This window comes from Homarus americanus, unplaced genomic scaffold (genome assembly GCF_018991925.1).
Source record: "Homarus americanus isolate GMGI-L3 unplaced genomic scaffold, GMGI_Hamer_2.0 scaffold8226, whole genome shotgun sequence".
NCBI classification, from domain to species: Eukaryota; Metazoa; Arthropoda; class Malacostraca; order Decapoda; family Nephropidae; genus Homarus; species Homarus americanus.
In genome coordinates this window covers 829627-857202 of record NW_024717620.1, presented here as the reverse complement: position 1 = coordinate 857202, position 27576 = coordinate 829627, and the positions used below count along the sequence as shown (strand labels likewise).

At 39.9% G+C, this 27576-nt stretch overlaps 1 protein-coding gene across 1 annotated transcript in view; it reads left to right on the top strand.

Moving 5' to 3' along the window:
* Positions 1-17358, top strand: part of LOC121858936 (ubiquitin-protein ligase E3B-like) — a gene marked incomplete in the record, with an annotated part of 72377 nt that extends 55019 nt beyond the window's left edge. Inside the window, 2 exon segments of the mRNA XM_042355590.1 lie at positions 9233-9332; positions 13280-17358. Coding sequence (XP_042211524.1) covers positions 9233-9332; positions 13280-13464 — 285 coding nt within the window.
* Positions 17359-27576: the final 10218 nt, after the last annotated feature.

Sequence of the window (27576 nt, the reverse complement as noted above, 5' to 3'; positions counted from 1 at the left end):
ATCATAGTGGGTGGTGATATTATCATAGTGGGTGTGATGTTATCATAGTGTATGGTGATGTTATCATAGTGGGTGGTGATGTTATCATAGTGTATCATAGTAGGTGGTGATGTTATCATAGTGTATGGTGATGTTATAGTGGGTGGTGATGTTACCATAGTGTATGGTGATGTTGTCATAGTGGTGGTGATGTTATCATAGTGTATGGTGATGTTGTCATAGTGGGTGGTGATGTTACCATAGTGTATGGTGATGTTATCATAGTGGGTGGTGATGTTATCATAGTGTATGGTGATGTTGTCATAGTGGGTGGTGATGTTATCAGGTGTATGGTGATGTTGTCATAGTGGGTGGTGATGTTATCATAGTGTATGGTGATGTTGTCATAGTGGGTGGTGATGTTATCATAGTGTATGGTGATGTTATCATAGTGGGTGGTGATGTTATCATAGTGGGTGGTGATGTTATCATAGTGTATGGTGATGTTGTCATAGTGGGTAGTGATGTTATCATAGTGTATGGTGATGTTGTCATAGTGGGTGGTGATGTTATCATAGTGGGTGGTGATGTTATCATAGTGAGTGGTGATGTTATCATAGTGTATGGTGATGTTGTCATAGTGGGTGGTGATGTTACCATAGTGTATGGTGGTGTTATAATGTATGGTGATGTTATCATAGTGTATGGTGAGGTTACCATAGTGGATAGTTTCCCATATGCATAACTAGATTGTTACCAATAATAAAGTCCATGGCTGAGATTGAGCAAAGCTCTACCTTTTGATGTACAGTACAGTACAGTACAGTACAGTATAGCACAGTACAGTACAGCACAGTACAGTACAGCACAGTACAGTACAGTACAGTACAGTACAGTACAGTACAGTACAACACAGCACAGTACAGTACAGTACAGTACAGTACAGTACAGCACAGTACAGTACAGCACAGTACAGTACAGCACAGTACAGTACAGTACAGTACAGTACAGTACAGTACAACACAGCACAACACAGCACAGTATAGTACAGTACAGTACAACAGTACAGCACAGCACAGTACACAACACAGTACAACACAGCACAGTACAGCACAGCACATCACAGCACAGTACAGCACAGTACACACAGCACAGCACATTACAGCACAACAGCACAACACAGCACAGTACAGTACAGTACACACAGTACAGTACAGTACACAGTACAATTACAACAACACAGTACAGCACAGCACAGTACAGTACAACACAGTACAGTACAGTGCAACACAGTATAACACAGTACAGTACAGTACAGTACAACACAGTACAACACAGTACAGTACAACACAGTACAGTACAGTACAGCACAGCACAGTACGCTACAGTACAGTGCAGCACAGTACAACACAGTACAACAATAACACAGTACAGTACAACACAGTACAGTACAACACAGTACAGTACAGTACAGCACAGCACAGTACGCTACAGTACAGTATGGCACAGTACAACACTGTACAACACAACACAGTACAGTACAACACAGTACAGTACAGTACAGTACAGCACAGTACAGCACAGTACAGCACAGCACAGTACAGTGCAGTGCAGTACAGTACAGTACAGTACAGTACAGCACAGCACAGCACAGTACAGTACAGTACAGCACAGTACAGTACAGTACAGTACAGTACAGCACAGCACAGTACAGCACAGTACAATACAGTACAGTACAGTACAGCACAGTACAGTACAGCATAGTACAGTACAGCACAGTACAGTACAGTACAGTACAGTACAGTACAGTACAGCACAGCACAGCACAGTACAGTACAGTACAGTACAGTACAGTACAGTACAGTACAGTACAGTACAGCACAGCACAGTACAGTACAGTACAGTGCAGTACAGTACAGCACAGTACAGCATAGTCTATGAACAAAGCGGAGTTTTGCCAGTTCTCAAGGGTGGAGTTAGCAAACTTTGGAGCTTATCACGTTTGTAAACATGATTCATATCTTTCTAGCATGAGGGATATAGAAATTGCTGTGTACTTGTTTCAAGACCTCAGGAGCATTAACTACAAATGACAAATGTACTGTACAGTATAGCCATGATGTAGAACCACTCATTGGTAATAGCTTGCGTTATTTAATGGGAGAATGACAAGCACATGGTCGGTCTGGCTGGGTGTTTTTTTGTGTTCTTGGTTACAGCGTGCCTAACACATTTCGTGTTTACACAAGCCTAAACACTTTCTGACTTTGGTAAGAAGTAACATAATATATAATGTGTATATATTCAATAAAGGCAGCATATAAACATACTTATATATAACACTATTTCTCCCTTTCAAAAGAGAGCATGGCTGCTACAAATCCTAAATAAACAAAACTTACAGAATTACATATGGCAGGGAAGAAGGGAATAGAACACAACAAATATAACTTCCTTACTAAACAGTTTTGAAAGGCCTGTTCACAATTCAGTTAATTAGAGGTCTAATTTAATTACAGGTCTAATTTAATTACAGGTCTCCTAACTCTGTTTGATCTTCTAGGACTATTCCCTCCATCAAATTTTACAGGGGTTTCACTTGCACTCTGTGCATTATCAGTGACAGACATATCATCACTACAATCAGTTGACACAGTGAGTGGATGCTGGGAAACATCATCTTTGACATCATCATCATCATCATGATGATCATCTGCAACTGTGTCAAGTTTACCATCATGTCCTGGTGCTACATTCATCTCGTCATGTGCCTGAATGATGTGATCCACATGAACAGATCTCAAAGAGTTACCACATTTCACTAAATATGTCTTAGATCCACATACCTTGTCAATGACTCCAGTTATCCACTTTGCATGTACAGTACCATAACCTTTAGCCATGTTCCTAACTCTCACCCTATCATTTACCATGAACGCTCTTTCACTGGAACTCTTATCATGATACATTTTTTGTTGAGCTTGTTTTCTCTCTACAACTTCAAACAGACTTGGCTTAACTAAACTTAATCTTGTTCTCAACTGTCTCTTCACCATTAACTCTGCAGGAGTACATCCTGTCACACTATGTGGCGTGGTTCTGTATCTGAGTAAGAAATTTGCTAGTCTGTGTTTCATTGATTTTCTTACAGTTCCTTGAATTACCTGCTTGGAAAGTGCTTCCTTTACAATTCTAACTGATCTCTCAGCTGCACCATTAGAGGCAGGGTGATAGGGTGGGGTCAGTACATGTTTTACACCGTTGAGTCTCATGAAGTTTTTAAACTCTGATGATTGGAATGGAGGACCATTGTCAGAAACTACCTATTCTGGTATTCCATGTTCAGCAAATATTAATCTTAATTCATCAATGGTGCTACCAGCATTAGTACTGTACATGTGCTTAACATCAATCCACTTTGAATGACTATCAATTAATACAAGAAATTTGTCTGTTCCCTTATCACAGAAGTCAATGTGTACTCTTTGGAAGGGACGGGTAGGCCATTTCCAGGTTTTCAAAGGTGCTGGGTGGCATACTCCTAACATTCTGACAAACAGAGCACTCACGTACCATCATTTCTATTTCACCATCCAGTTTAGGCCACCACACAAAACTTCTGGCCAGTGCTTTCATAGCACATATACCTGGATGTTCAAAATGCAGTTCATTCAAAATTTGCCCTCTAAAACACTGTGGAATTAACACCCTCATACCCCACAACACACATCCCTGTTCTACTGATAATTGACATCTCCTTAAATGATACGGTTGAAAGTTTAAGGATGGACAAATCTCTGGCCATCCATTTAGTGTATACTCCAGGACTCTTCCTAATACAACATCTTTCCTAGTTTCATGAGCAATCATTCCGGAGGTGACTGGAAAATCTTCTGCTATCATGGTTACAGCATAAACCTTAGGCTCCACTCCATCATTTGATCCACTACATGGCAATCTTGACAAAGCATCTGCATAGGAATGATCATCTGAACGTCTGTACTGTATCTCATAGTCATATGCCGACAATATCAAAGCCCATCTCTGCATTCTTGCTGCAGCAAGTGTAGGAACAGGTAATTTAGGACCCAAAATTGCCAAGAGAGGCTTGTGATCAGTTATTAAAACAAAATTCCTCCCATATAGATACTGGTGAAATTTCTTTACTCCAAATATGATAGACAAAGCCTCTTTCTCTATTTGTGCATAATTTTTCTCGCTTTGGGTAAGAGTTCACGAGGCATATGCAATGGGTCTTTTTCTTCACCGTTATCCATTATGTGACTTATGACAGCACCTAATCCATAGCCCGATGAATCACAGGCAAGCTTTAGTGTTCTACTGGTATCATAGTGGACCAAAACATCAGTATAGGTTGACAACTCTTTATCCAAAATTCCAAAAACCGAAAAGCTCTAAAAAGCGAAAAAAATATTTGTGGTCATTTTTTTTTTTTTAAACAGGGATTAGCCCACCCGGGCATAGATCACTGACACACATCGGGGCCTGGCGGGCGAAAATGTAATAGTAATAATTATAATAATTATTCATAGTAAATACAGGTTGTACCTCTCTAGTCCGGCAACCTCGGGACCTGACCGGTGCCGGACCATGGAAATTCACACTTTTCCTGGATAGATAGTGACTTGTGCTTATGCTTGGAAGCACTAGCACCACTTTCTCTGCATCATGGTCTCTTTGAAGACATATTGAAGGGCTAAATGTCGTATAGTAGCTTCTCAAATTTCGCGAGTTTTTAATTCTTAACGTATTTTATTGGAACACACAAAAAAATAAATAAATAAAAATTTTGACGGCGGAAACTTGAATTTCGACGGGTTTGAACGGCCCGCCAACGTGCAGACGACGGGCATAATCGTGTAAACAGCGTCATTTCTCTTATGTACAAAAGATTCATTATTGTTTATTACTGAATGTCTTTTTTAATGAATTAATGTTTATGTGTGCAAAATGAGCAATACAATTCATTAATAATACGTAGAATATTAAAACATACGAGGAGACGAGACAGCATTGTTTTTGTTGATTACAAAACCAGTGACTGACTGGTTCTATATATAAAACTGAAGAAAATAAGACCTTGGCTGTAGCTGTAGTAAAATTAATATGGTTGTTTTAAGTAATGTTATTTAATGTTAATAAATGGATCAATATAAGTAGCTAACCATTAATGGTAAAAAAAAAAGTGAGACTGCTCGTATGTAAGTGCGCACATGTGAAAATATATCGTCATTACTCTACATAAGAATATGAAAGCAACACTTATTTACTGCTAATATATATTGAAGGGTTAAATGTTGTACTCTGTATAGACAAGCAGAGAGAGAGAGAGAGAGCAGCCGAACTGCCGGATGTAAACAAACCTTAATTTCCCGCGGCTTTTTTTTTTTTAAGGGGATTAGCCCACCCGGGCATAGGTCACTGACCCACATTGGGGCCTGAGGGGCAAAAATTTAATACTCCTGTAATAATAATAATAATTCAGATAAGTAAAAAAAAAAAAAAAAAAAAAAAAAAAAAAAAAAAAAAAAAAAAAAAAAAAAAAGAGCTGCCTATCTACCTATTGGACAAACTAAAGTCATTCCGGACCACGGGAGTTTCCGGACCACAGAATGCCGGACTAGAGAGGTACGACCTGTACAAATTTTAATAAAAAATGCACCAAAATAAAATAATAATGATAACAATAATAATAATAATAATAATAGTAATAATAATAATAATAAAATATAGTAAAATTACTAATAATAATAATAATAACACTAATACAGTAATAATAGAATATTAATAATAATAAAGAAATACAAGAATGAAAAAAAAGATCAAAAGTGAGAAACACGACCTAGACCTATGAATTGTTATTATTACTATAATTTTTATTATATTTTCGCCACCCACGCCCCAATATGGGTCAGCGACTTGTGCCCAGGTAGCCATTCTGAAAACCGAAAAATTCCGAAATGCGAAATGTCTTTAGCCCCAAGGATTTCGGAAAAGGGATTGTCAACCTGTACTAGACAGAGCAGCTTTACGATCTTCAAATGACTTCTGAGTTGCACTGTTCCATTTCCATGGTATCCCTTTCTTTAATAGTTCATGCAGAGGGGCTAAAACTGATGAAAGTCCACTCAAGAACCTTGAATAATACTGTATCATACCTAGGAAAGCTTTCAATTCACTGACATTTTTTGGAGCAGGTAAATTTACTATGGCTCTTACTTTATCTTCTACAGGTCTCAGCCCTTCTGCATTGACTTTGTAGCCAAGATAAGTTACTTCTTTAGCTAGGAATGAACATTTGCTCGTGTTGAGCCTCACATTGTGTGCCAACAATCTTTCGAATACTGTGGCTAGGGTTTTGACATGATTTTGGATGTCACTGTCAACAATAAGGACATCATCCTGAAAGCATAACACATTGGGAAGACCCACAAGAATTTTGTCCATGATGCACTGAAATAACTTTGGTGCACTTTTAACACCATAAGGCAACCTTTTGAACTTATACAATCCTTTATGAGTGTTGATGGTAAGGTACTGTTGACTTTCAGCATACACACAGACCTGAGCATATGCCTGGGACTAGTCTAACTTGGTGAAAATGGTTCCACCTGTTAGTGCAGCAAACAAATCTTGAGATGTGGGTAAGGGATATTGCTCATCCTCAACAGCTAGATTAATGGTAACTTTATAATCACCACATAGTCTAACAGATTTATCAGCTTTAGGTACAATTACTATTGGAGCAGCCCAATTGCTCTTGGCGGTTTTCACAATAATTCTCTCACTCACAAGTCTGTCTAATTCCTTCTCAACCTCACCTTTCAATGCATAAGGAACAGGTCTGGACTTAGCATATATGGGTGTAACATCTTTGTCAATGGTGATATGAGCTTCATAACCCTTTATACCATCCTGTCCCTTAACAAATAAAATCTTGTATTTTTCAAGCAATTTCTCAACACCTGGAATACTGTTACACATTCTAACACTAAATATCTCCTTCCAGTCCATCTCAAGTTCACACAACCTGTTCTTACCTAACAAAGTTGGTCTATTCACATAACTAGCTATAATTAATGGCAACTTTAATTTCTGATTTTTGTACTTTACCTCACACTCTAATTTACCTTCTGTGTTCAAAATCTCTCCAGTATAAGTTCTCAACTTGACACCTGAGTCTTCTAAAGGCACATGCGCAAGTAGTTTCTCATACATATCTTTACTCATTATGGAGAAATCAGCTGCAGTATCCATTTCCATGGTTACAGGTGTGTCATTAATACACAAGTCCACATTATACCTATGTTTAACTTTCTCTTCACGACTGGTGTAAATAGTAAACACATGGGCACTCTCATCATTATCAGATCCAAAATTACTAACACTCTCATGAATACTGTTTTTCATTTCCTTCTCTCCACCTTCAACGGCATATACTCTACCTTTATCACTTCTACAGGCAGGAGCAATATGTCCAATACGTTGATAGTTGTAACATTTTGAATTCTTAAACTTACACTGAAAGCTTTCATGTTTCCCTCGGCACCTCTTACATTTTAAATCAGCATGTGTTACTTGGTTTGTGGTATACTTATTCCTTTTAGCTACAGTTACTTTACACACTGAGCCACTACTGCCAACTGTTTCACTACCAACATTGGGAACAAATTCTCTTGGGTTTTTCTCGGCCAATTCCATGCCTGTAGCTATCTGACATGCACTTTCAAAAGTTAGTGGTGTTCATTAACTTATTCTGTATTTTTTCATAATTCAGGCCTTTTACAAATCTGTCTCTTAGAGCTTGGTTCAAGAACTGTCCAAAGTTACAGTGAATGGATAACTTCTTCAAAGCTACTATATAATTACTTACTGATTCATCTTTACCTCTATCTCTGGTGCCAAATCTGTAACTTTCAGCGATCTCAAGTGGAGCAGGATCAAAATGTGCTTCAGAATCTTGGTAATCTGAATCAGTGAGGAGTCCTTGGGTTTGTCTGGAGTAAGCAGATTGACCAGAGTAGAATAAACATTAGCTCCTACCTCTGTCAAAAAGATTGCTTTCCTTTTCTCTTGAAGGGCTTTCTTCTTCTGAGCATCACCACCGTCGTCCATTATTTCATTTGCCAGAAAGAAGAAGTCCATTCTCTCACAATATGATGTGAAATCTTCCTTGTCTGCATCACTCCCCCACTCATCCAATGTATCCACTGACTCCAGCCATGGTTGCTTTCTTCACTTAAATTCTCCAGGTTCAGAGTAGCCTTCCCTTCAGTGGTCACTATCCTCTCTTCAAGGACTTCACCAACACTTTGTGAATCCCATCCTCGTCGCCAGTGTAGTATCTTGCATTATTTAATGGGAGAATGACAAGCACATGGTCGGTCTGGCTGGGCGTTTTTTTTGTGTTCTTGGTTACAGCGTGCCTAACACATTTCGTGTTTACACAAGCCTAAACACTTTCTGACTTTGGTAAGAAGTAACATAATATATAATATATATATTCAATAAAGGCAGCATTTAAACATACATATATATAACATCATTAAGAACAGTTAATGTGTACTGTACTCAGAACTGCAGGGATACTCACACCATCCCACTATTCTCATCCCAAACTCTTCAGCCTTCAAGTACAGTACCCGACAGAATTACTGTACTGTACTAGCAGTTGATGACATCTGTTGTTTAATTGTTAGAAGAGAGTAAATATAAAGTATCATACCACACACAAGAATAAAGTGTTGTACTGTGCAGTATTTGACAACTTGTTACTTGGGGTCATGACAAATAAAGATGATCCAGGTACACACTTCCTGGAAAACCTTTATAAATGTAACATTTTAAAATTAAATAAATGTTCCTAAAGACTTGCACTATAAAACTGAGATCATTCTTACAAAAAATGATACAAAACAAAATTTATAATTTGGGGAGCAAGAACAAAAGTGTTTATTTTAGCATATTTTCTTTATTACTCTGACATGAGATCAAACTAAACACATGAGCTTCCCTTCATATAAAAGTAAGAGATGAACACAGGTACAGATACTGTACTGGGTCTCCTTGATAACACCATAAAGGATAACAGTTGTCAGACCTAGTATGCATTCTTACATTATGTGCAAAATACTGTACAGTCATACATGATGGACCCACCGTCATAAAGGGAAATGATTATGATATGATAACAGTGTAGAGTTTAATTGAAAATAGTTTTGTTCTTTTCCAGTTTGTGACGAGTTGCTCTAAGCCGCCACTCTTAGGATTTACACACTTAGAACCTCCATTTTCTATCCGCTGTGTTGAAGTTGGAGATGATGAAGACACAGGTAATGTATGGAGCTCACAGCTATATTGTCTTAACTGATTATGATCACTGTGTTGTACCATCTGGCCAGAGGACACTGGTGTGCTGTACCATCTGGCCAGAGGACACTGGTGTGTTGTACCATCTGGACAGAGGACACTGATGTGTTGTACCATCTGGCCAGAGGACACTGGTGTGTTGTACCATCTGGCCAGAGGACACTGGTGTGTTGTACCATCTGGCCAGAGGACACTGGTGTGCTGTACCATCTGGCCAGAGGACACTGGTGTGTTGTACCATCTGGCCAGAGGACACTGATGTGTTGTACCATCTGGCCAGAGGACACTGGTGTGTTGCCATAGAGGACACTGGTGTGTTGTACCATCTGGCCAGAGGACACTGGTGTGTTGTACCATCTGGCCAGAGGACACTGGTGTGTTGTACCATCTGGCCAGAGGACACTGGTGTGTTGTACCATCTGGCCAGAGGACACTGGTGTGTTGTACCATCTGGCCAGAGGACACTGGTGTGTTGTACCATCTGGCCAGAGGACACTGGTGTGTTGTACCATCTGGCCAGAGGACACTGGTGTGTTGTACCATCTGGCCAGAGGACACTGGTGTGTTGTACCATCTGACCAGAGGACACTGGTGTGTTGTACCATCTGGCCAGAGGACACTGGTGTGCTGTACCATCTGGCCAGAGGACACTGATGTGTTGTACCATCTGGCCAGAGGACACTGGTGTGTTGTACCATCTGGTGGACCATCTGGTGTGTTGTACCATCTGGCCAAGGACACTGGTGTGTTGTACCATCTGGCCAGAGGACACTGGTGTGTTGTACCATCTGGCCAGAGGACACTGGTGTGTTGTACCCATCTGGCCAGAGGACACTGGTGTGCTGTACCATCTGGCCAGAGGACACTGGTGTGTTGTACCATCTGGCCAGAGGACACTGGTGTGTTGTACCATCTGGCCAGAGGACACTGGTGTGTTGTACCATCTGGCCAGAGGACACTGGTGTGTTGTACCATCTGGCCAGAGGACACTGGTGTGCTGTACCATCTGGCCAGAGGACACTGGTGTGTTGTACCATCTGGCCAGAGGACACTGGTGTGTTGTACCATCTGGCCAGAGGACACTGGTGTGTTGTACCATCTGGCCAGAGGACACTGGTGTGTTGTACCATCTGGCCAGAGGACACTGGTGTGTTGTACCATCTGGCCAGAGGACGCACTGGTAATGTTGAACCATCTGGCCAGGGACACTGGTGTGTTGTACCATCTGTGCAGAGGACGCACAGTGTGCTACCATCTGGCAGAGGACACTGGTGTGTTGTACCATCTGGCCAGAGGACACTGTGTGCTGTACCACCTGGCCAGTGGACACTGGTGTGTTACCACCTGGCCAGAGGACACTGGTGTGTTGTACCATCTGGCCAGAGGACACTGGTGTGCTGTACCATCTGGCCAGGACACTGGTGTGTTGCACCATCTGGCCAGAGGACACTGGTGTGTTGTACCATCTGGCCAGAGGACACTGGTGTGTTGTACCATCTGGCCAGAGGACACTGGTGTGTTGTACCATCTGACATTGGTGTGTGAGAGTGTTACCATCTGGACAGTGGAGTGTGAGAGTGTTACCATCTGGACAGTGGTGTGTGAGAGTGTTGCCATCTGGACACTGGAGTGTGAGAGTGTTACCATCTGGACATTGGTGTGGAGTGTGTTACCATCTGGACATTGGTGTGGTCTACCATCTGGACAGTGGAGTGTGAGAGTGTTACCATCTGGACACTGGAGTGTGAGAGTGTTACCATCTGGACATTGGTGTGTGAGTGTGTTACCATCTGGACAGTGGTGTGTGAGAGTGTTACCATCTGGACATTGGTGTGTGAGAGTGTTACCATCTGGACAGTGGTGTGTGAGTGTGTTACCATCTGGACAGTGGTGTGTGAGAGTGTTATCATCTGGACATTGGTGTGTGAGAGTGTTACCATCTGGACATTGGTGTGTGAGTGTGTTTCCATCTGGACAGTGGTGTGTGAGAGTGTTACCATCTGGACATTGGTGTGTGAGAGTGTTACCATCTGGACATTGGTGTGTGTGAGTGTTACCATCTGGACAGTGGAGTGTGACATCTGGACAGTGGTGTGTGAGAGTGTTGCCATCTGGACATTGGTGTGTGAGAGTGTTACCATCTGGACAGTGGAGTGTGAGAGTGTTACCATCTGGACAGTGGTGTGTGAGAGTGTTGCCATCTGGACACTGGAGTGTGAGAGTGTTACCATCTGGACATTGGTGTGTGAGTGTGTTACCATCTGGACATTGGTGTGTGAGAGTGTTACCATCTGGACAGTGGAGTGTGAGAGTGTTACCATCTGGACACTGGAGTGTGAGAGTGTTACCATCTGGACATTGGTGTGTGAGTGTGTTACCATCTGGACAGTGGTGTGTGAGAGTGTTACCATCTGGACATTGGTGTGTGAGAGTGTTACCATCTGGACAGTGGTGTGTGAGTGTGTTACCATCTGGACAGTGGTGTGTGAGAGTGTTATCATCTGGACATTGGTGTGTGAGAGTGTTACCATCTGGACATTGGTGTGTGAGTGTGTTTCCATCTGGACAGTGGTGTGTGAGAGTGTTACCATCTGGACATTGGTGTGTGAGAGTGTTACCATCTGGACATTGGTGTGTGAGAGTGTTACCATCTGGACAGTGGTGTGTGAGTGTTACCATCTGACAGGTGTGTGAGAGTGTTACCATCTGGACAGTGGTGTGTGAGAGTGTTACCATCTGGACAGTGGTGTGTGAGAGTGTTACCATCTGGACAGTGGTGTGTGAGAGTGTTACCATCTGGACAGTGTGTGTGTTACCATCTGGACATTGGTGTGTGAGAGTGTTACCATCTGGACAGTGGTGTGTGAGAGTGTTACCATCTGGACAGTGGTGTGTGAGAGTGTTGCCATCTGGACAGTGGTGTGTGAGAGTGTTACCATCTGGACATTGGTGTGTGAGAGTGTTACCATCTGGACAGTGGAGTGTGAGTGTTACCATCTGGACAGTGGTGTGTGAGAGTGTTACCATCTGGACATTGGTGTGTGAGAGTGTTACCATCTGGACATTGGTGTGTGAGAGTGTTACCATCTGGACAGTGGTGTGTGAGTGTTACCATCTGGACAGTGGAGTGTGAGAGTGTTACCATCTGGACAGTGGTGTGTGTGTTACCATCTGGACATGGTGTGTGAGTGTTACCATCTGGACAGTGGTGTGTGAGTTACCATGGACAGTGGTGAGTGTTACCATCTGGACAGTGGTGTGTGAGAGTGTTACCATCTGGACAGTGGTGTGTGAGAGTGTTACCATCTGGACAGTGGTGTGTGAGAGTGTTACCATCTGGACAGTGGTGTGTGAGAGTGTTACCATCTGGACAGTGGTGTGTGAGAGTGTTACCATCTGGACATTAGTGTGTGAGTGTCACCATCTGGACAGTGAGAGTGTTAACCTGGCCTGTTCTATATTATTGTATATTGTAGGGCCTGGGAAAACACTTCTGTAGACTGTGTGGGTAGAGAGTTAGTAAGTACTGTCTGTCCACTAGAGGATGTCTGGTTGTCTCCAGCCTCTTGGATGTAACTACTGTGTATTCCATGTATTTTTTCACAGCATTTTATTCCTTTCCATGAACCTTGTGAAATTTCTTTAGACTTGCTGGTAAAATTGAAAAAAAAATTATTATGGAGAGCATTTTTCAGTGTCTTAAAATCATACATTGAACATGATGCAAGACTTACCCTTGCCAGTTGTCTGTTTGTGTGTTATGGTTCACTTTTTCCACTCGCACTCTACAAGAAACAAAATAAACTTCAAGGGATTTTGTAAACATCTAGAACATTTTATCGGGGTTGGATAAACAAGTATAGAATCTTCCAGCTAGTAGAATATTTAACTTTAATTTGTGTTTCCTCAGGTGACACCATTGGCAGCGTCATCCGAGGCTTCTTTGCCATACGTAAACGTGATCCTGTGAACCGCCTTCCTACGTCATCCACTTGCTTTAATCTTCTTAAACTGCCAAATTACCAGCGGAAAAGTACTCTCAGAGACAAATTACGTTATGCTATTACTAGTAATACAGGATTTGAGTTGTCCTAAGATTGCTATAAGAACTAAGTAAGAAGAATATTCTCTTAAAATTTATACTCATTTGTATGCATTTTTTTGTTATTGAAGTGTTGGGTGTTCCAGTACAGTGCAATACCTTACATTATTGTACAGTACATTATACTGTAGTACAGTACAGTACAGTATTGTGAAAGTGAACATCTGCTGTAAAAGGTTTTAATGTATTGCCTTCCCTATTACAGTAAATCCTCTGTTTACACCAGGGATACATTACACCTGACCCTCGCTTTATGCTATGGCTGTGTTCTGTGACAACACAGCATAATGGGAATCCACATATAGTGAATAATTAATCTTATGGGGAAAATTAGAATATGTTCTACAACTACTAAAAGTCAACAGAAATGCTATAAAGGTTGTGAAAAAATTATAACAATACTCTAATGTTGGTTAGAAATGAAGATAATTTAATATAAAACTATAAATTAAGACATATGAAGAGCATTAGTGTTTGTGTGGAAAGTGAAAGCGTGTGTAGTGGCTGACTCACCACTCCAGCCACGTCCCATGACGTCACATACAGTACAGTACACACGCACACACACTGTGCCACATTTCACAACCTTTTTTGAAGCATTAGTGTTATAAATGTTGTAGAATAATCATTAAAATACTCTAATGTGGCTTAGAAATAAATATACTGTAATATAATATAATATAATATAATATACAGTAATATAATGTAATATAATATAATATAAAATAAAACTAGTGCACCATATCTTCTACAGAATGCTTAATAGGGAATCTTTTCTGCATAAAATGCATTATGGGTAGAAATGGGTCGCCAGTATCAACGTAAATTCACATATAGTGAATGAGCATAAAGCAAGGGTCCAGTGTACTGGCAAATATGACGTTGAGTCAAACAAAGTAAATTTAACATTATTTTTACCCTTGAATTCATAACAAAAAATCAACTTACATTCCTTGGGGTCATCTTTTGGTCAAAATTTGAAGAAAAAATATAATTTAACACCCAAAAATATATTATAAAATGTTTTTAATATCTCTGCTTTATGTTATTCTATCAACAGTTAACCCTCTCATGGTCTTTCTATGTTAGTGTCCTGTGCTGGCCCAAACCCCCCGCTTGGCCGTATCTCACACTGAGAGCATCCCATCCATAAGCAGAATGCTAGAACAGTCCTATCAACCACCTAAGTTCCTCCAACTAGCATTATGGGCTGGCAGATGCATCTATAAGGGTGCAATTTGGGTCTGATATCTCTACACAGTGTTTAATAAAATGGAAAATGGTTCCTGTTACCATCGCAACCTGCGTCAAAAGACCGCAAGGAGGTGAAATTGTAAACTCTATTTGCGGTGAAGACCGTGAGGCTTTGTCACCAGAGGGTTAACACTGATTGCTAAGGGTTCCCTTCAGCTAAATAGAATCTTATGACGTTATCCCGAATAAAATCCTTAAAGTCATTGATAGCGCTCGGAGGGTTAATGAAGTTACACTTTAAGTGTACAGTTTTCTCTTATTTTATCAACATTAGCATTATCACCGGGGTAACTGATCACTCTGCCAACATCCACAGCTCAATTCTCCATCATCACACCATTTTTAGCTCATCAGTTTTTACCTCTAAATTAATGGTTTACCTCTGGTCTTCTTTTATGCTGGGTATCACTGGTCATGTACTGTACAGAGCTTTACTAAGTTTAACAAGTGAAAAATCACAGTAAATGTACAAGACTCATTAAATGGATCTTAACCATTTGCTGACACCACTGATCCTGAGTCTGTAATGGACCCAGACAGGGTAGTGTAGAGGGCACAGTTGGACCATCGAGTGTATCTTTGGTTTACGTAAACTTTTAATTCAAACTACCAGTATAGTAATTAAACAATTGTGTTTAATAGGACAGGATAAAACTTTAATAATACTGTACAGAAAACAATGTGTTGGTGTTTTATTAGTACAGTACAGTAATTACAGAATATGCACAAGACCTTATTATTGTTAAAGAAAATTTGATTAATACAGTACAGTGCAGCACTGTATATATAGTGCATACTCACCATTACTCTACCTTGGATGAGCTCTAGCAAAGCTAGTGATCACTTTATTTATGCAAATGTTTATGTTTCTATAAACATTCAACAAGGAGAGACCATGTAATGTGTCTTGTTTTACTGTAGAGCGCAAGTAACTTTGGGGATTCCTCACTTGACTGAAGGAACACTCACATGAAGTGACTGGTAAGGTTGCACTGACTTGCAGGATAATATATATGTTGGGGTAGAATAAAAGGGAGGTTTGCCTGAATGTAGCTGTCAGGCTGTTGGGCAGGTCACACTCCCAAGCATTCCATTTCAGCTGTTTCAAGACACTCTGGTGAAGGAAGATCACTGACTCTTTGTACTTCAGAACCTTTATTCCTCCATTCTGAGTCATTCATCAATAAAGATAAATAAGAGAGAGCCCCAGAAGAGCTTGTTGTTGACCTAGTGAGAAACAAGTTTTGAGTTCACATACCAAATAGTCAATTAAAGGAATTGCGATGATGCAATGGAGATATTCATTGGGGGAAACTACTGGCATGTTAGGTGTCAATATCGTGTCCTTGAAGGCTTACACTGAGAGGTTTTATATAACCAAGTACATTGAAGCACATAGTAAGTGACAATGGAAATTCACTTTACATAATTGCAAGGAACAGTAATTTTCCTTTAAAAATGGACTCCAAGTTCTATGATTCTCTGCCCTCACCAATATTTAGCATAGTTTCTGAGAGCACATATTGACTACAGTAAAACCCCGAGTACTGGACTAATTAAGCCACAACTATGTCGTTACTCAGGCGTCCGTATCAGCAGGGAGGCACAACTGTTCAAAACAACAGCCAGCATATTACACTAACACATCTTGGCTTATTTAAGTTCATAATAAATTTGTTCAAGTAAAATAATCATACTTCTGATAAACTTTCAGTAAACTCCATTGTTTTATATTGAAAGTGTTAATAGATGTAGGTAAGATTCTTGATTCTAGAAGCTTTCAGAGCAGCAAAAAAAGATTCTTGAAGGTTCCCGAGTCCTGACGTACGTATGTATGTGGCATTGACGGCCATGTGCAGTGTAAGATGACGTGGATGTGTACAGTATACCTCGGGCAATGAAGTGGATACGTTCACGTAATTCATTTTAATCTCATAAACTACGTTGTCATAGGTAGATTTAACAGTGAGTAAAAGAATATAGGTTCCAGTCCTTCATTATTCTGTATTATGCATCCCCCCAGAAATGGACAAAAATGCTATAATTAGCAGTGAAAATAATATATAGCACATCATAAAATACAATAGCATCCTATGGATGATGTCGAGAGTTGGGGGAGTTCAGACAGCCAACCGAGTTGAGAGACGTATGGCTGTGACGTCACTTTTGGGAGAGCATGATATATCCACACATACATTCACCTCCCACAGAGAATACTGGACTGGTCACACTCATGCCCTTCATTTATCTTTTTTATAGTTTTATATTATATTTCCATTATTTCTAAGTCACATTAGAATACTGAAATGATTTTCCCACAACTTTGCCAGTTTCATCCCATGAATCAGTGGCAACATGCATAGCCATCTCAAGGCCACAGCTGTTATGTACTGTAGTGAAGATTATGTGGTTGGGTATAGGGAACCACTTTCACTTTCAGTGGAGATGAAGTGGATCACATTTATGATGTGCTTACAGTATTCAGAGTTATTTTTCATTTATTGTAGTGTATGAAAGAAAGAACCCATAATTTATATACAGTATATATTTAGATATACAGTAGAGTCTGCATTTACGCGGTCAATTGAACCCGTGGAGGTCCGCGTAAAACGAGAAACGCGTAAATGAAATAACAAAACATGGGATTAATTGAAATAGAGACTGGGCCGACCCCCAACTACACTTTTTCCGACACAATACCTACGTTGTAGTAAAAATAACATCTTAATTTTATGATGGTATGCACACTCAATTAATATTTAAGAGAAATACAGTCGCCAGGTTAATGTCCATTCAAATAATGGAATCAACTACCCCCCCCCCCCTTCCCATGCTCACTGGCTCCTCCCTCTCTGAGAAATGTGTGGGTGAAAACACTAGGTTTTAAGGTATAGTAATAAATAATACCTCAGACTAAAGTTAGGATAATATAATTGACATTGCTGGATTCCTTGCAGGACGGAATATTTTGAATGTTAACGTTATATTTTGCACAAAAGATAAAATTTTTGCTCATTTTCATCATCTAATTAAATTACATAAAAAATTTGTATGTCTAATGCAAATTTTAGGATGTTTATATTTAAAATGATCACCATCTTGTAAGAATTCCAGCAATGTAAATTATATTCTGGCCGGGTAATTTGTATGAATTTTATGAGCTAAAAACAAATTTCTTCAGTAAATAAACAAATTATACTTCACCCAGACACTATCTGTCAATCAAAATACCCCACCTCCGCTCCCCCCCTCTTCCCACGCTGCTGGGTCCCTCCCTCCCTCCCTACCCCCCCCACCTTCCATCCCTACCAGAGAAATGGTTTGGGGAAAAACAGTATATTTACATTTTTAGTAATAAATAATACCTCAGACTAAAGTTAGGATAATATAATTGATATTGCTGGATTCCTTGCAGGACAGGGAATATTTTGAATGTAAACGTCATATATTTTGCACAAATGATAAAATTTTTGCTCATTTTCATCATCTCCTTAAATTACATCTAAAATTTGTATGTCTAATGCAAATTTTAAGATGTTTATATTTAAAATGATTACCATCTTGTAAGGATTCCAGCAATGTAAATTATATATTTTATGAGCTAAAAACATATATATCATCAGTAAATAAACAAATTATAATTCACCCGCGTAAATGATGAAATTTACCGCGTAATTAAAACATTTCATTCTGGCAAGGTGCCGCGTAAATGACCAAACGCGTAAACAAAAACCGCTTAAATCCAGACTCAACTGTAGGCTCAAGATGGCAGCATCTGCTGGTGAGTACAGTATAGTACAGTAGTATACATTATTTTGTTAATTTACAATATATTGTACATGTACAGAGGTGTTTGTGTAAATAAATAGAGCCTTGCGTTATACGTCGTTTAAATACTGAAATGATGGAAAATTCCACTGTCTTAGCTCTGGCTCACAGGAACATTCATGCCTCACACACCCGTTCATATAGATTTTTATTTATTTTTTTAATGTATTTATTTAACCAAACTTTTAGATAAACTACAGAGTATTCAGGATTATTTTGCTAAAAATAATGGTGTTACTAACTTAATTAAAATTGATTTCATAGACTCCGGTATCAACATTTCTCAAGTTTTTCAATAAAAGAATTGACTCCCCATCATTATACCATGCTGAAATATTTTGTTAAACGATCTTTTATTGGAACAGTATTGTAGAGATTTTATTAAAGATCATTATGATACCTAATTCATCTATATAACAATATTAGAACAGAGACAGACTCTGAATAAAGGTTTATACACTTTTTCGCTAGCCGTAAATAATTTTGCTTGTGCCCGTTGTCTAAATGCAATTGGAGAGTGTTTGTCCGTGGGGAGATGACATGTGTAGTTTACTCTCCAAGACTATGGAAAACTTTCACCGGCACCCAGATTCATTCCAGGGATGTGCGATCGTGTCTGTCCGTGCGAGATGCCTAGTTTAGACTCGGAAACTTTTCCCAATATCCGGAAAAATTCCAGGAACGAAATGGGGGAGCTCGGCTCGCTGTCTTGTGTCCCATATTTTTTATTTATCCCTCACATTTACTAGTACTGTACAATATACAGTACACGTATTTCATTTTATTTACAAGGAATAGCTTCTTCCACACACAAACCATCCTTTGGGCGATGTGACACAGTATAACTGCTCAGCCTGGCAGTGACCGGGGGATGGGCAGAGCCTCCCACACAACCCACATGTTACGCCGTTCCAAGACTACGTCATCAAATCTCGTAATATTGCTCGTTATTGCACGTCACTTTCATAGCAGTGACAATCCAGGAAAAGCATTTAGGTGGCGACAATCATAAAACTGATCTTAGGCATCACATAGCGGTAAATGGCATTAATATTTTAACATTGTAAAACTGATCGATCGTATATAGATCCATCGTATGACGGCCAACACCTGTATTTTATATCTCTGTCAAACTTGCTTAAACTCTTTAGTTATTAGAGTTTGTTACTCTGAGAGATACAGCAGACTTCCTTACAGTGTAAATGTATCTTGTACAATTTAAAGTAAGCCCTTTGGAGTGCCACAGTGGCCACAGGTTCACTATGGCTACACTGTACTAGAGTGAACAGGATGACCACAGGTTCATTATACCTGCACTGTGCTACAATGGCCAGGATGATCACAGGTTTTCTATACCTACAATGGCCAGGATGGCCACAAGTTCACTATACCTGTCATGTGCCGCAATGGCCACAGGCTCTCTATACCTGCACTGTGTCACAATGGCCAGGATGGCCACAGGTTCACTATACCTACAATGGTCAGGATGGCCACAAGTTCACTATACCTGTCATGTGCCACAATGGCCACAGGTTCACTATACCTACAATGGCCAAGATGACCATAGGTTCACTATACCTGCACCACACTTTTGTTACCCACAGTACACTACACAGTATACATCATGTGCACCACCACCACTGTCTTTTACTATATTGTTCACTTCAAACCTTACACAATATTTGTGAATTTCATCAGACCCCATTTTTTTTTTTTTTTCAGAAATGCAAATTTAATATTATGTAAAATTAAATTTGTACCCTAATTTGTAAGTTCTGTACACTGTACTGTATAGTATACAGATTACCACGCATCAGGCGACCTTTGATCAAGAGAACCTGTAAAAGAACACTGTATTTGATAGGAATTTTGTGATGCATTTTTTAGTGTTGTTTTGTCATGAGATGGGACCAAATTTTTCCTTGTTGGAGCATATTGTCAGTTATATTCTGTACTGTACTGTACTGTACTGTACTGTACTGTACCTTATTGGTTGTCAATGCCTAGGAAGATTATTTTTAGGTAATTTTGAGATTCATTAACATTTCAGGAATAAATTTGTGATATTAAAAGAGGAAAAACTGAGGTTCACATTTATTGTTTTCTTTAAATCACTAATTAATATTTGTTCAAGACAACTGTGCAGTGAATCAATGCGAGTTATACACAATTATTGCCCTAAAATTTGTCAGTGATGTTCTAGTAAAGTAAATTAAGTACAACCAATGTAAATAGATGAGTTACTGTACAGTACTGTACACTGAACATGACCTAAAACATGTGGTGTGTATACTACTGTGTACACTATACTGTACACTAGTGGCTGGAGAGTTTCACTGGTAAACTTTTATCATTTATAAATTAAAGGTTAACAAAGTTTATTTTTGCAGGTAAATATCTTTTTCATGTATCATTAAAGTACAGTATGTAATAAAATCTTTAAGTATACTATTGTGTATGAATGAGAGTGTTGAGGATGAGTATTAAATATTTGTAATGAGTAATTTTATGTACAGTGTTCAGGTCGTCTTTGGATTTATTGTTCACTATAGTGTGGAAGAGTAACTTGTGCAGAAATGGAAAGTGAAATATTTACTTAATAAATAGTACAAAGTTATATCACTCACTTGTATATGATGTAATGAAATACAGTATAACTAAAATGTTCTCTTGATGTCATCTTCATTGGAGGTAATATTGAAGCTTGTCAGGTATGAGGGTAATAGAATGACACAACATAGTCCTTCACTCACTGCTGGTTGTATACTGTTGCATCTTAACATAATTACAATTACCCTGTACAGTATTGTTCATCATTTCTATTTTTCCTATAGATAAGTAAGAAACATATATTTATTATTGAGCATTTAAGGTCTCCATGTAATAATCAAAACATGCATACTTTTGTTTTGACTATGTAGAGGTACAGTATTAGGAAGCTAGGTTAGGTCAGGTCAGGTTGATGATGATGTTCATCTCGCCTCACGCCTCACTAGCAAACCAGAGGTATGTAGCATGTGGTGTTTGTGTGCTGGGATGTGGCTAATAATTACCATACTACTGTATATTAAAAAGAAAGTTGTGCATGAGATAATACAAACAATGATGGAAAAGTGAAGCAGTAGTTGACTGTGTGCAATATATTGGTGAATGTTTCTCAGCTTAACTAAACACATATAGTTTCATTAGTGTAAGTGAAAGAAATTAGTAAAATTTTGGGAGCCTTATTAGAGAATAAACACAGATGAAGCACTTACCTGACTTCCATCACCAAACCTCATAAAAGTGAAAGTGGGCCTGGTGGGCAATTAGGTGCAGTGCTGACTAAACCTAGTTTTGGTACACATGGAGGCAACATGGTTGGCTTTACAATTGACCGTTTTTGTTATCCCTAACTGTAAAGCTTGGTATCCATACATAGCTGAGAAGACTGGGGATGAAGCCATGGCTGTGAGGACAGACAACCAGTGCTCTAACCAAATGGCCCCTGCACTCCAGACCTTATATGTGTGTGTGTTATATGTACAGTACTGTATATGAGTCTACTTACTCATCAGTAAGTTAATTGTCTCTGCATTATCTTCACTGATTGTCAACTCCTCCACATCTCTGCAATGTTTAAGAGGAACAGCCACCTACTATGCCTTGATGGAGTTCACATAAGCAACAATAATTAACCCCAATGGTCCAGTGAACAGCTGTTTATCATGAATCAGTAATACTTGGACACATTTCAGAAAATTTGGTGTACGTACATTAGTTTCTTTGTGTGAATGTCTGTGTCTGTACAGTGGTCCCTCGGTTAACGAGCACAATCCGTTCCAGCAGGTTGCTCGTTAACCGAAACCATTGTTTCTATGGGTTTTTGGGAAATTGGTTCCAGCTCACCGAAAATTGCCTAAATTCAACAAAAAAGGTAGAAAAGTACACTTACTTTGAGGTGTGTATGTAGAAGGCTCCTGGATGATGATGATGGGAATTAGAATGGGGGTGGAGGAGAAGGGAGAAGAGAAGGCATTGGGGTGGAAGAGAAGTCACCCCATGGCACCATTTCACCCATAAAATTTTAGTTCTCTTGGTGTAATTCAAGATTATTTTCTTTAAATCAACACTGCACTGCATTATATATTGTCAATATGTATAATAAATTTCAAAATGACCAATAATTTGCTTGGAAACTCAGAAAAAAAGCGTTTAGTTGAAGAGAGTCTCAAGCAAGATGTTACCTCCAGTGAAAACAGAGAGAGACTAACGCCTCTCTGGTGTGTTAACAGGCTGGATGGCACGCCAGAAACTAGTTTCTTTACCTTCAGTTATGTTCAATAATTGTTAAAATGACTAAAAAAGTTAATATTAAACTTTTAAAATTATTGAATAGTATAAACTTCTTGATATTTACTAAAATAGTAAGGAATTTAAGCCCTAAAACTGATTACTGTATTGGCAGACTAATACTACAGCTGGTGGACCGCCAAATGCAAGCGAAAACATCTTGAAGTCGGCTCGTAAAAAACTCGTTAATCGAGGGATTGCTCGTTAACCGAAGTTAAGAATCTTATGGAAGGTAAATCGTTAACCGAAATCTCGTTAACCGAGGGATCACTGTATGTATGCCTGTCTGTCTATGTATGTATGCCCGTCTGTCTATGTATGTATGCCTGTCTTAGATGTGTTGTCTGGCAATAACTATAAAAAAAATTATATTGATTGATAATATTTCGTTTATAAATTAGCATGTTTGTGAAAAATTTTGTGCAAGATTGTGAATGAGGAAGACTCTGGCTTATGGTACATAACACAATGAACCTCCTTGACAGTACAGTACATCATCTACAGTACTGGTAGGTCAGCCGGGTCTTGGTTCTGATCTATGAACTTATAACAGATCAGATTAATGTGAAGAATATGTGATGTATTCCCAGGGATGAAGCCCCCATATGTGTTGCAGGTGTGTAGTGTGTTGTACCATCAGTGAAGCCTCAACACGGTACAGTTGTGTTGTACCACCAGTGAAGCCTCAACACAGGGTACAGGTGTGGAGGAAATTGTCTTGGTCATAACAGATATACTATTACTTTTGGTGACTGAGTGATGTATGTACCCCCTTCCCCTCCTTCCCCTTACCACCTCCCCTCCCCCTCCTTCCCCCTGTCACCTCCCCTCCTTCCCCCTACCACCTCTCCTCCCCCTCCTTCTCCTTCCCCCTGTCACCTCCTATCCTTCCCCCTGCCACCTACCCTCCTTTCCTTCCCCCTGTCACCTCCCCTCCTTCCTCCTGCCACCTCCTCTGTCCCTCCTTCCCCCTGCCACTCCTCTGTCCCTCCTTCCTCCTGCCACCTCCCCTCCTCCCCCCCACCCAATCAGTCCCTTCCCTCCATTAAGTCAGAGTTTATCTTGTGTTCAGTCATCAGAGACTTACTTTAACTATAAACAACATTAATGGTGTTATACGTGATGCCGTCATTATGTGAGGTGTGTTGTGGAGGATATGTTACCTGGCATAATAAACCCATAGAATTTTTACTCATGAAAATGTTGGAAAGCCGGTGGCCTTCTGGTGTAGGTCTTTGTTTATTAATGCAGAGTGTAATTGAAAATTATATATTTGACCCAATATATATACATTTTCCGCACTAGTGTGGTGTTTTATTTTCGACTCTTGCAAATATTTCTGAAAATGAGTCGTGTAAATATTTTAGATGTACTACAATGCTACAGTACTTAAATGTGACTGGTGGAGCAGTAACACATAACTCTACAAACTGTACAGTATGTGTGACTGGTGGAGCAGTAACACATAACTCTACATATTGTACAGTATGTGTGACTGGTGGAGCAGTAACACATAACTCTACATATTGTACAGTATGTGTGACTGGTGGAGCAGTAACACATAACTCTACAAACTGTACAGTATGTGTGACTGGTGGAGCAGTAACACATAACTCTACATATTGTACAGTATGTGTGACAGGTGGAGCAGTAACACATAACTCTACATATTGTACAGTATGTGTGACTGGTGGAGCAGTAACACATAACTCTACATATTGTACAGTATGTGTAACTGGTGGAGCAGTAACACATAATCACTATCTGTTAAGTGTTCATAGATGCACACTACATGTCAATAGCTTACACGAGGTGCGGTGACACGGGGAACTGCTGATAAGTGCCTGCGATGTTTGTACATAGTGAGGGAAACATATATGTGGGCATCACTTGCCATCAACTGTATATTCACAATAAAACACAACTCTTTTATCTCCAGTTTTATTGGTCCTTGGTCAAAGTTGGCCTTATTGTGCCACGAATTATCAAAGTTGATCTTTTATTTTTCTTTGTCGTCTTTGCCACTGGTGAGCTCACTAGGCAGTTGGTCATTCCTCTGTTACACACTGATGACAATAATTCTGGGACATGTGTCCAGTTTCTTGGGTTGGTTGGATTTTCACGATAATTTATGGTACTGGGTGTTTTTTTTTTATCACAAGAACCTGTTTCACACGAAGAATCTTTGGTGCCAATTTGTTTGTGGTTGTTTCAGGTAATTTTTCAACAAGTTTTAAGATGGGAATATTATTGGTGCCGCACATTCCTTTGTTATTTTACTTCTTACAAAGCTAAGTCATTCGTATCAGAAAATATTATGTCTGCAATTTTTGGATAACCTTTTCGTATACCCAAAATTTATTTCTTGTACTTACTTTTTTTTTTGCCTTTATCCTCTTCACCACTGATCGGCTCATTAGCCGCTTGGGCGATCGGTCACGTCTCAGTTACGCACAGTTGGCAAGTACTGGGCATGCACTGGCTCCTGAATGTATCTGAACCTGCTCCAGTGTTGGTCAAGTCTGGTCTTGAAAGAGCTCACACTCGGTGCTGTCACAACACTCTCTGGCAGATTGTTCCAAGAGTTCACAACTCTCACTCCGAAAAAGTTATCCGTCACAGTTTTCTGGATTTGCGACTTCTTCAACCTTGAGCTGTGACCCCTTGTGGGGCGGGCGTCTGCCAGCTCAATTTATGTACATTCTACCGAGTAGTGCCAAGGTCACCTCTGTAGGTGGACCTCTGAGATGTTCATACACTTCGATTAGGTCACTGCTCGGCCGTCTGTAGTATAAGCTAGGTAGGTGCAGGCGTTCTAATCTCTCTGGGTAGCTGAGGTTCCTAGAGCAGCACCAGTCTGGTGGCCCTCCTTTGGACATTTTCAATCAACTGACAGTCCCTAGCATATCTCGGGGACCAGACGGGTGACAGTACTCCAGACCTTCTTATAATGTAAGAGCGTGCAACACAAGCGGCCACCCTTTAAGGGCTTGGCACTCTTACAACAACTTACGTTAATACTCTGACCTGGTAGCGTGACGCGAGAGGAGGGCCCATGGGTATATGTAATTATAGTATCGAGCATTAGGGAAAGAACAACGGTGAATACTGTAGGTGAATCATAGACCCGACATACAAATACAATGTTTATTAAAACACAAAAATGGTTACAGAAAAGATGCTGTATGCACCCAAAGTAGGAACTCCTGGTACCATGCCCTCAGGCTCAATTTACTTGCACCACTACTGGGTGTACCCACACCAAAACACACATAAACTCTCACAGCACCTTACCACCATTAAAACCAGTGGCACTTGCCAGTACAGCACTCAATACCCCAGGGGCAATACTCAAGCGGCCGCCATGGGAGTTTCATCACCAAGTGACACCTTCCACAAACTCCGATAATTCCGGTGGAATAACACCACCACACCAATAGCCCTACTGAGTTATGTACTGTACTCATCCACCAATGATGGGGCTGGCAGTTGTTTGTGGGGCTTGACGATCCGGGTTTACCACGTGGGCATAGTGTTAGGGGAATACTGGCCAGCTATGGGGCCCATAGGTGGTAGTGGAGCTTCTGACGGTCGGGGTTCACGGGGATAACCGATTCTACTGGACCTCAGACATCTCCCCAGACTAGTTTATGTGTCATCCAAGCTACAGACAATGCCTAGGCTGCGATAGGGACCTGTGGGTGGGAAGCGTGGCGGCTTACTGACGGTTGATAACGAACCTCAACATTTCAAAGGGACATTAAGAACATAAAATATTTCACTCAAAGCACATTAACTACGTTACTGTAACACTTGCACAATCAAACTATTAATTAGATCAAATCACTTAAAAATGGCGAATTACAACACGGAGAAGGTTGAATGACCTACCTGTGGGTGGGTAGCGTGGCGGCTTACTGATTTGAAAACGAACCGCCGCCCTCCACCCACGCCAAAGTCGCGGATTCCACCTACTTAACCATTTCACTGAATTACGTGACTTTAACACTCTGACGTTTGAAACTGAGACTACGAACTCCATTTCATTCCCTAGTATTATCTTTACAAACAATGCTCAGACTGAGCTATCAAAAGCAAGAATTAAATTGATCACAAAAGTTTCACTGCTTGATTCACCTTCTCATAATGGCCCGAGAACTTAAGTTCCTAGTCAACGTACGCACCCAGGTCCTTTTCACATTCAGTCTCAATTAATGCAGTTTCTTCGTCCCATTGGGGCATATGATACGCCTCCTTACTGTTGGTGCGACTCAGGTGCATCCTTTTGCACTTCGTGACATTGAATCTTAGCAGCCATTTTCTCAACCATTCATGAAGCTCAAAGAGATCTTTCTGCTGCTCTTCATTGTCTGTTTGGTTTTTAATTACCCTAAATACCTTATCTATTTTTCGGTATTTAGTATGTGATGGTGTTGTTTTCGTTTTTTAGTATGTGTTATTTTTGGTGTTCAGATGAGGAGGGCCTTATGAGCTCTAAAATCTAAAGTGATTCTTAACATTTTTACACGTTAGGAAATGTTAGGTCAGGTTTTCAAAGGTTTGTTTGGTATTATTTTTAGTATTTTACCCCACATTTTCTATCTACTTCAAAGCCCTACTGTGAGATTGTGAGATGGAGTATCATCGTACGATATGTTTTCCAATGTGTGGAGGCGGGAGTTTGTCTGTGG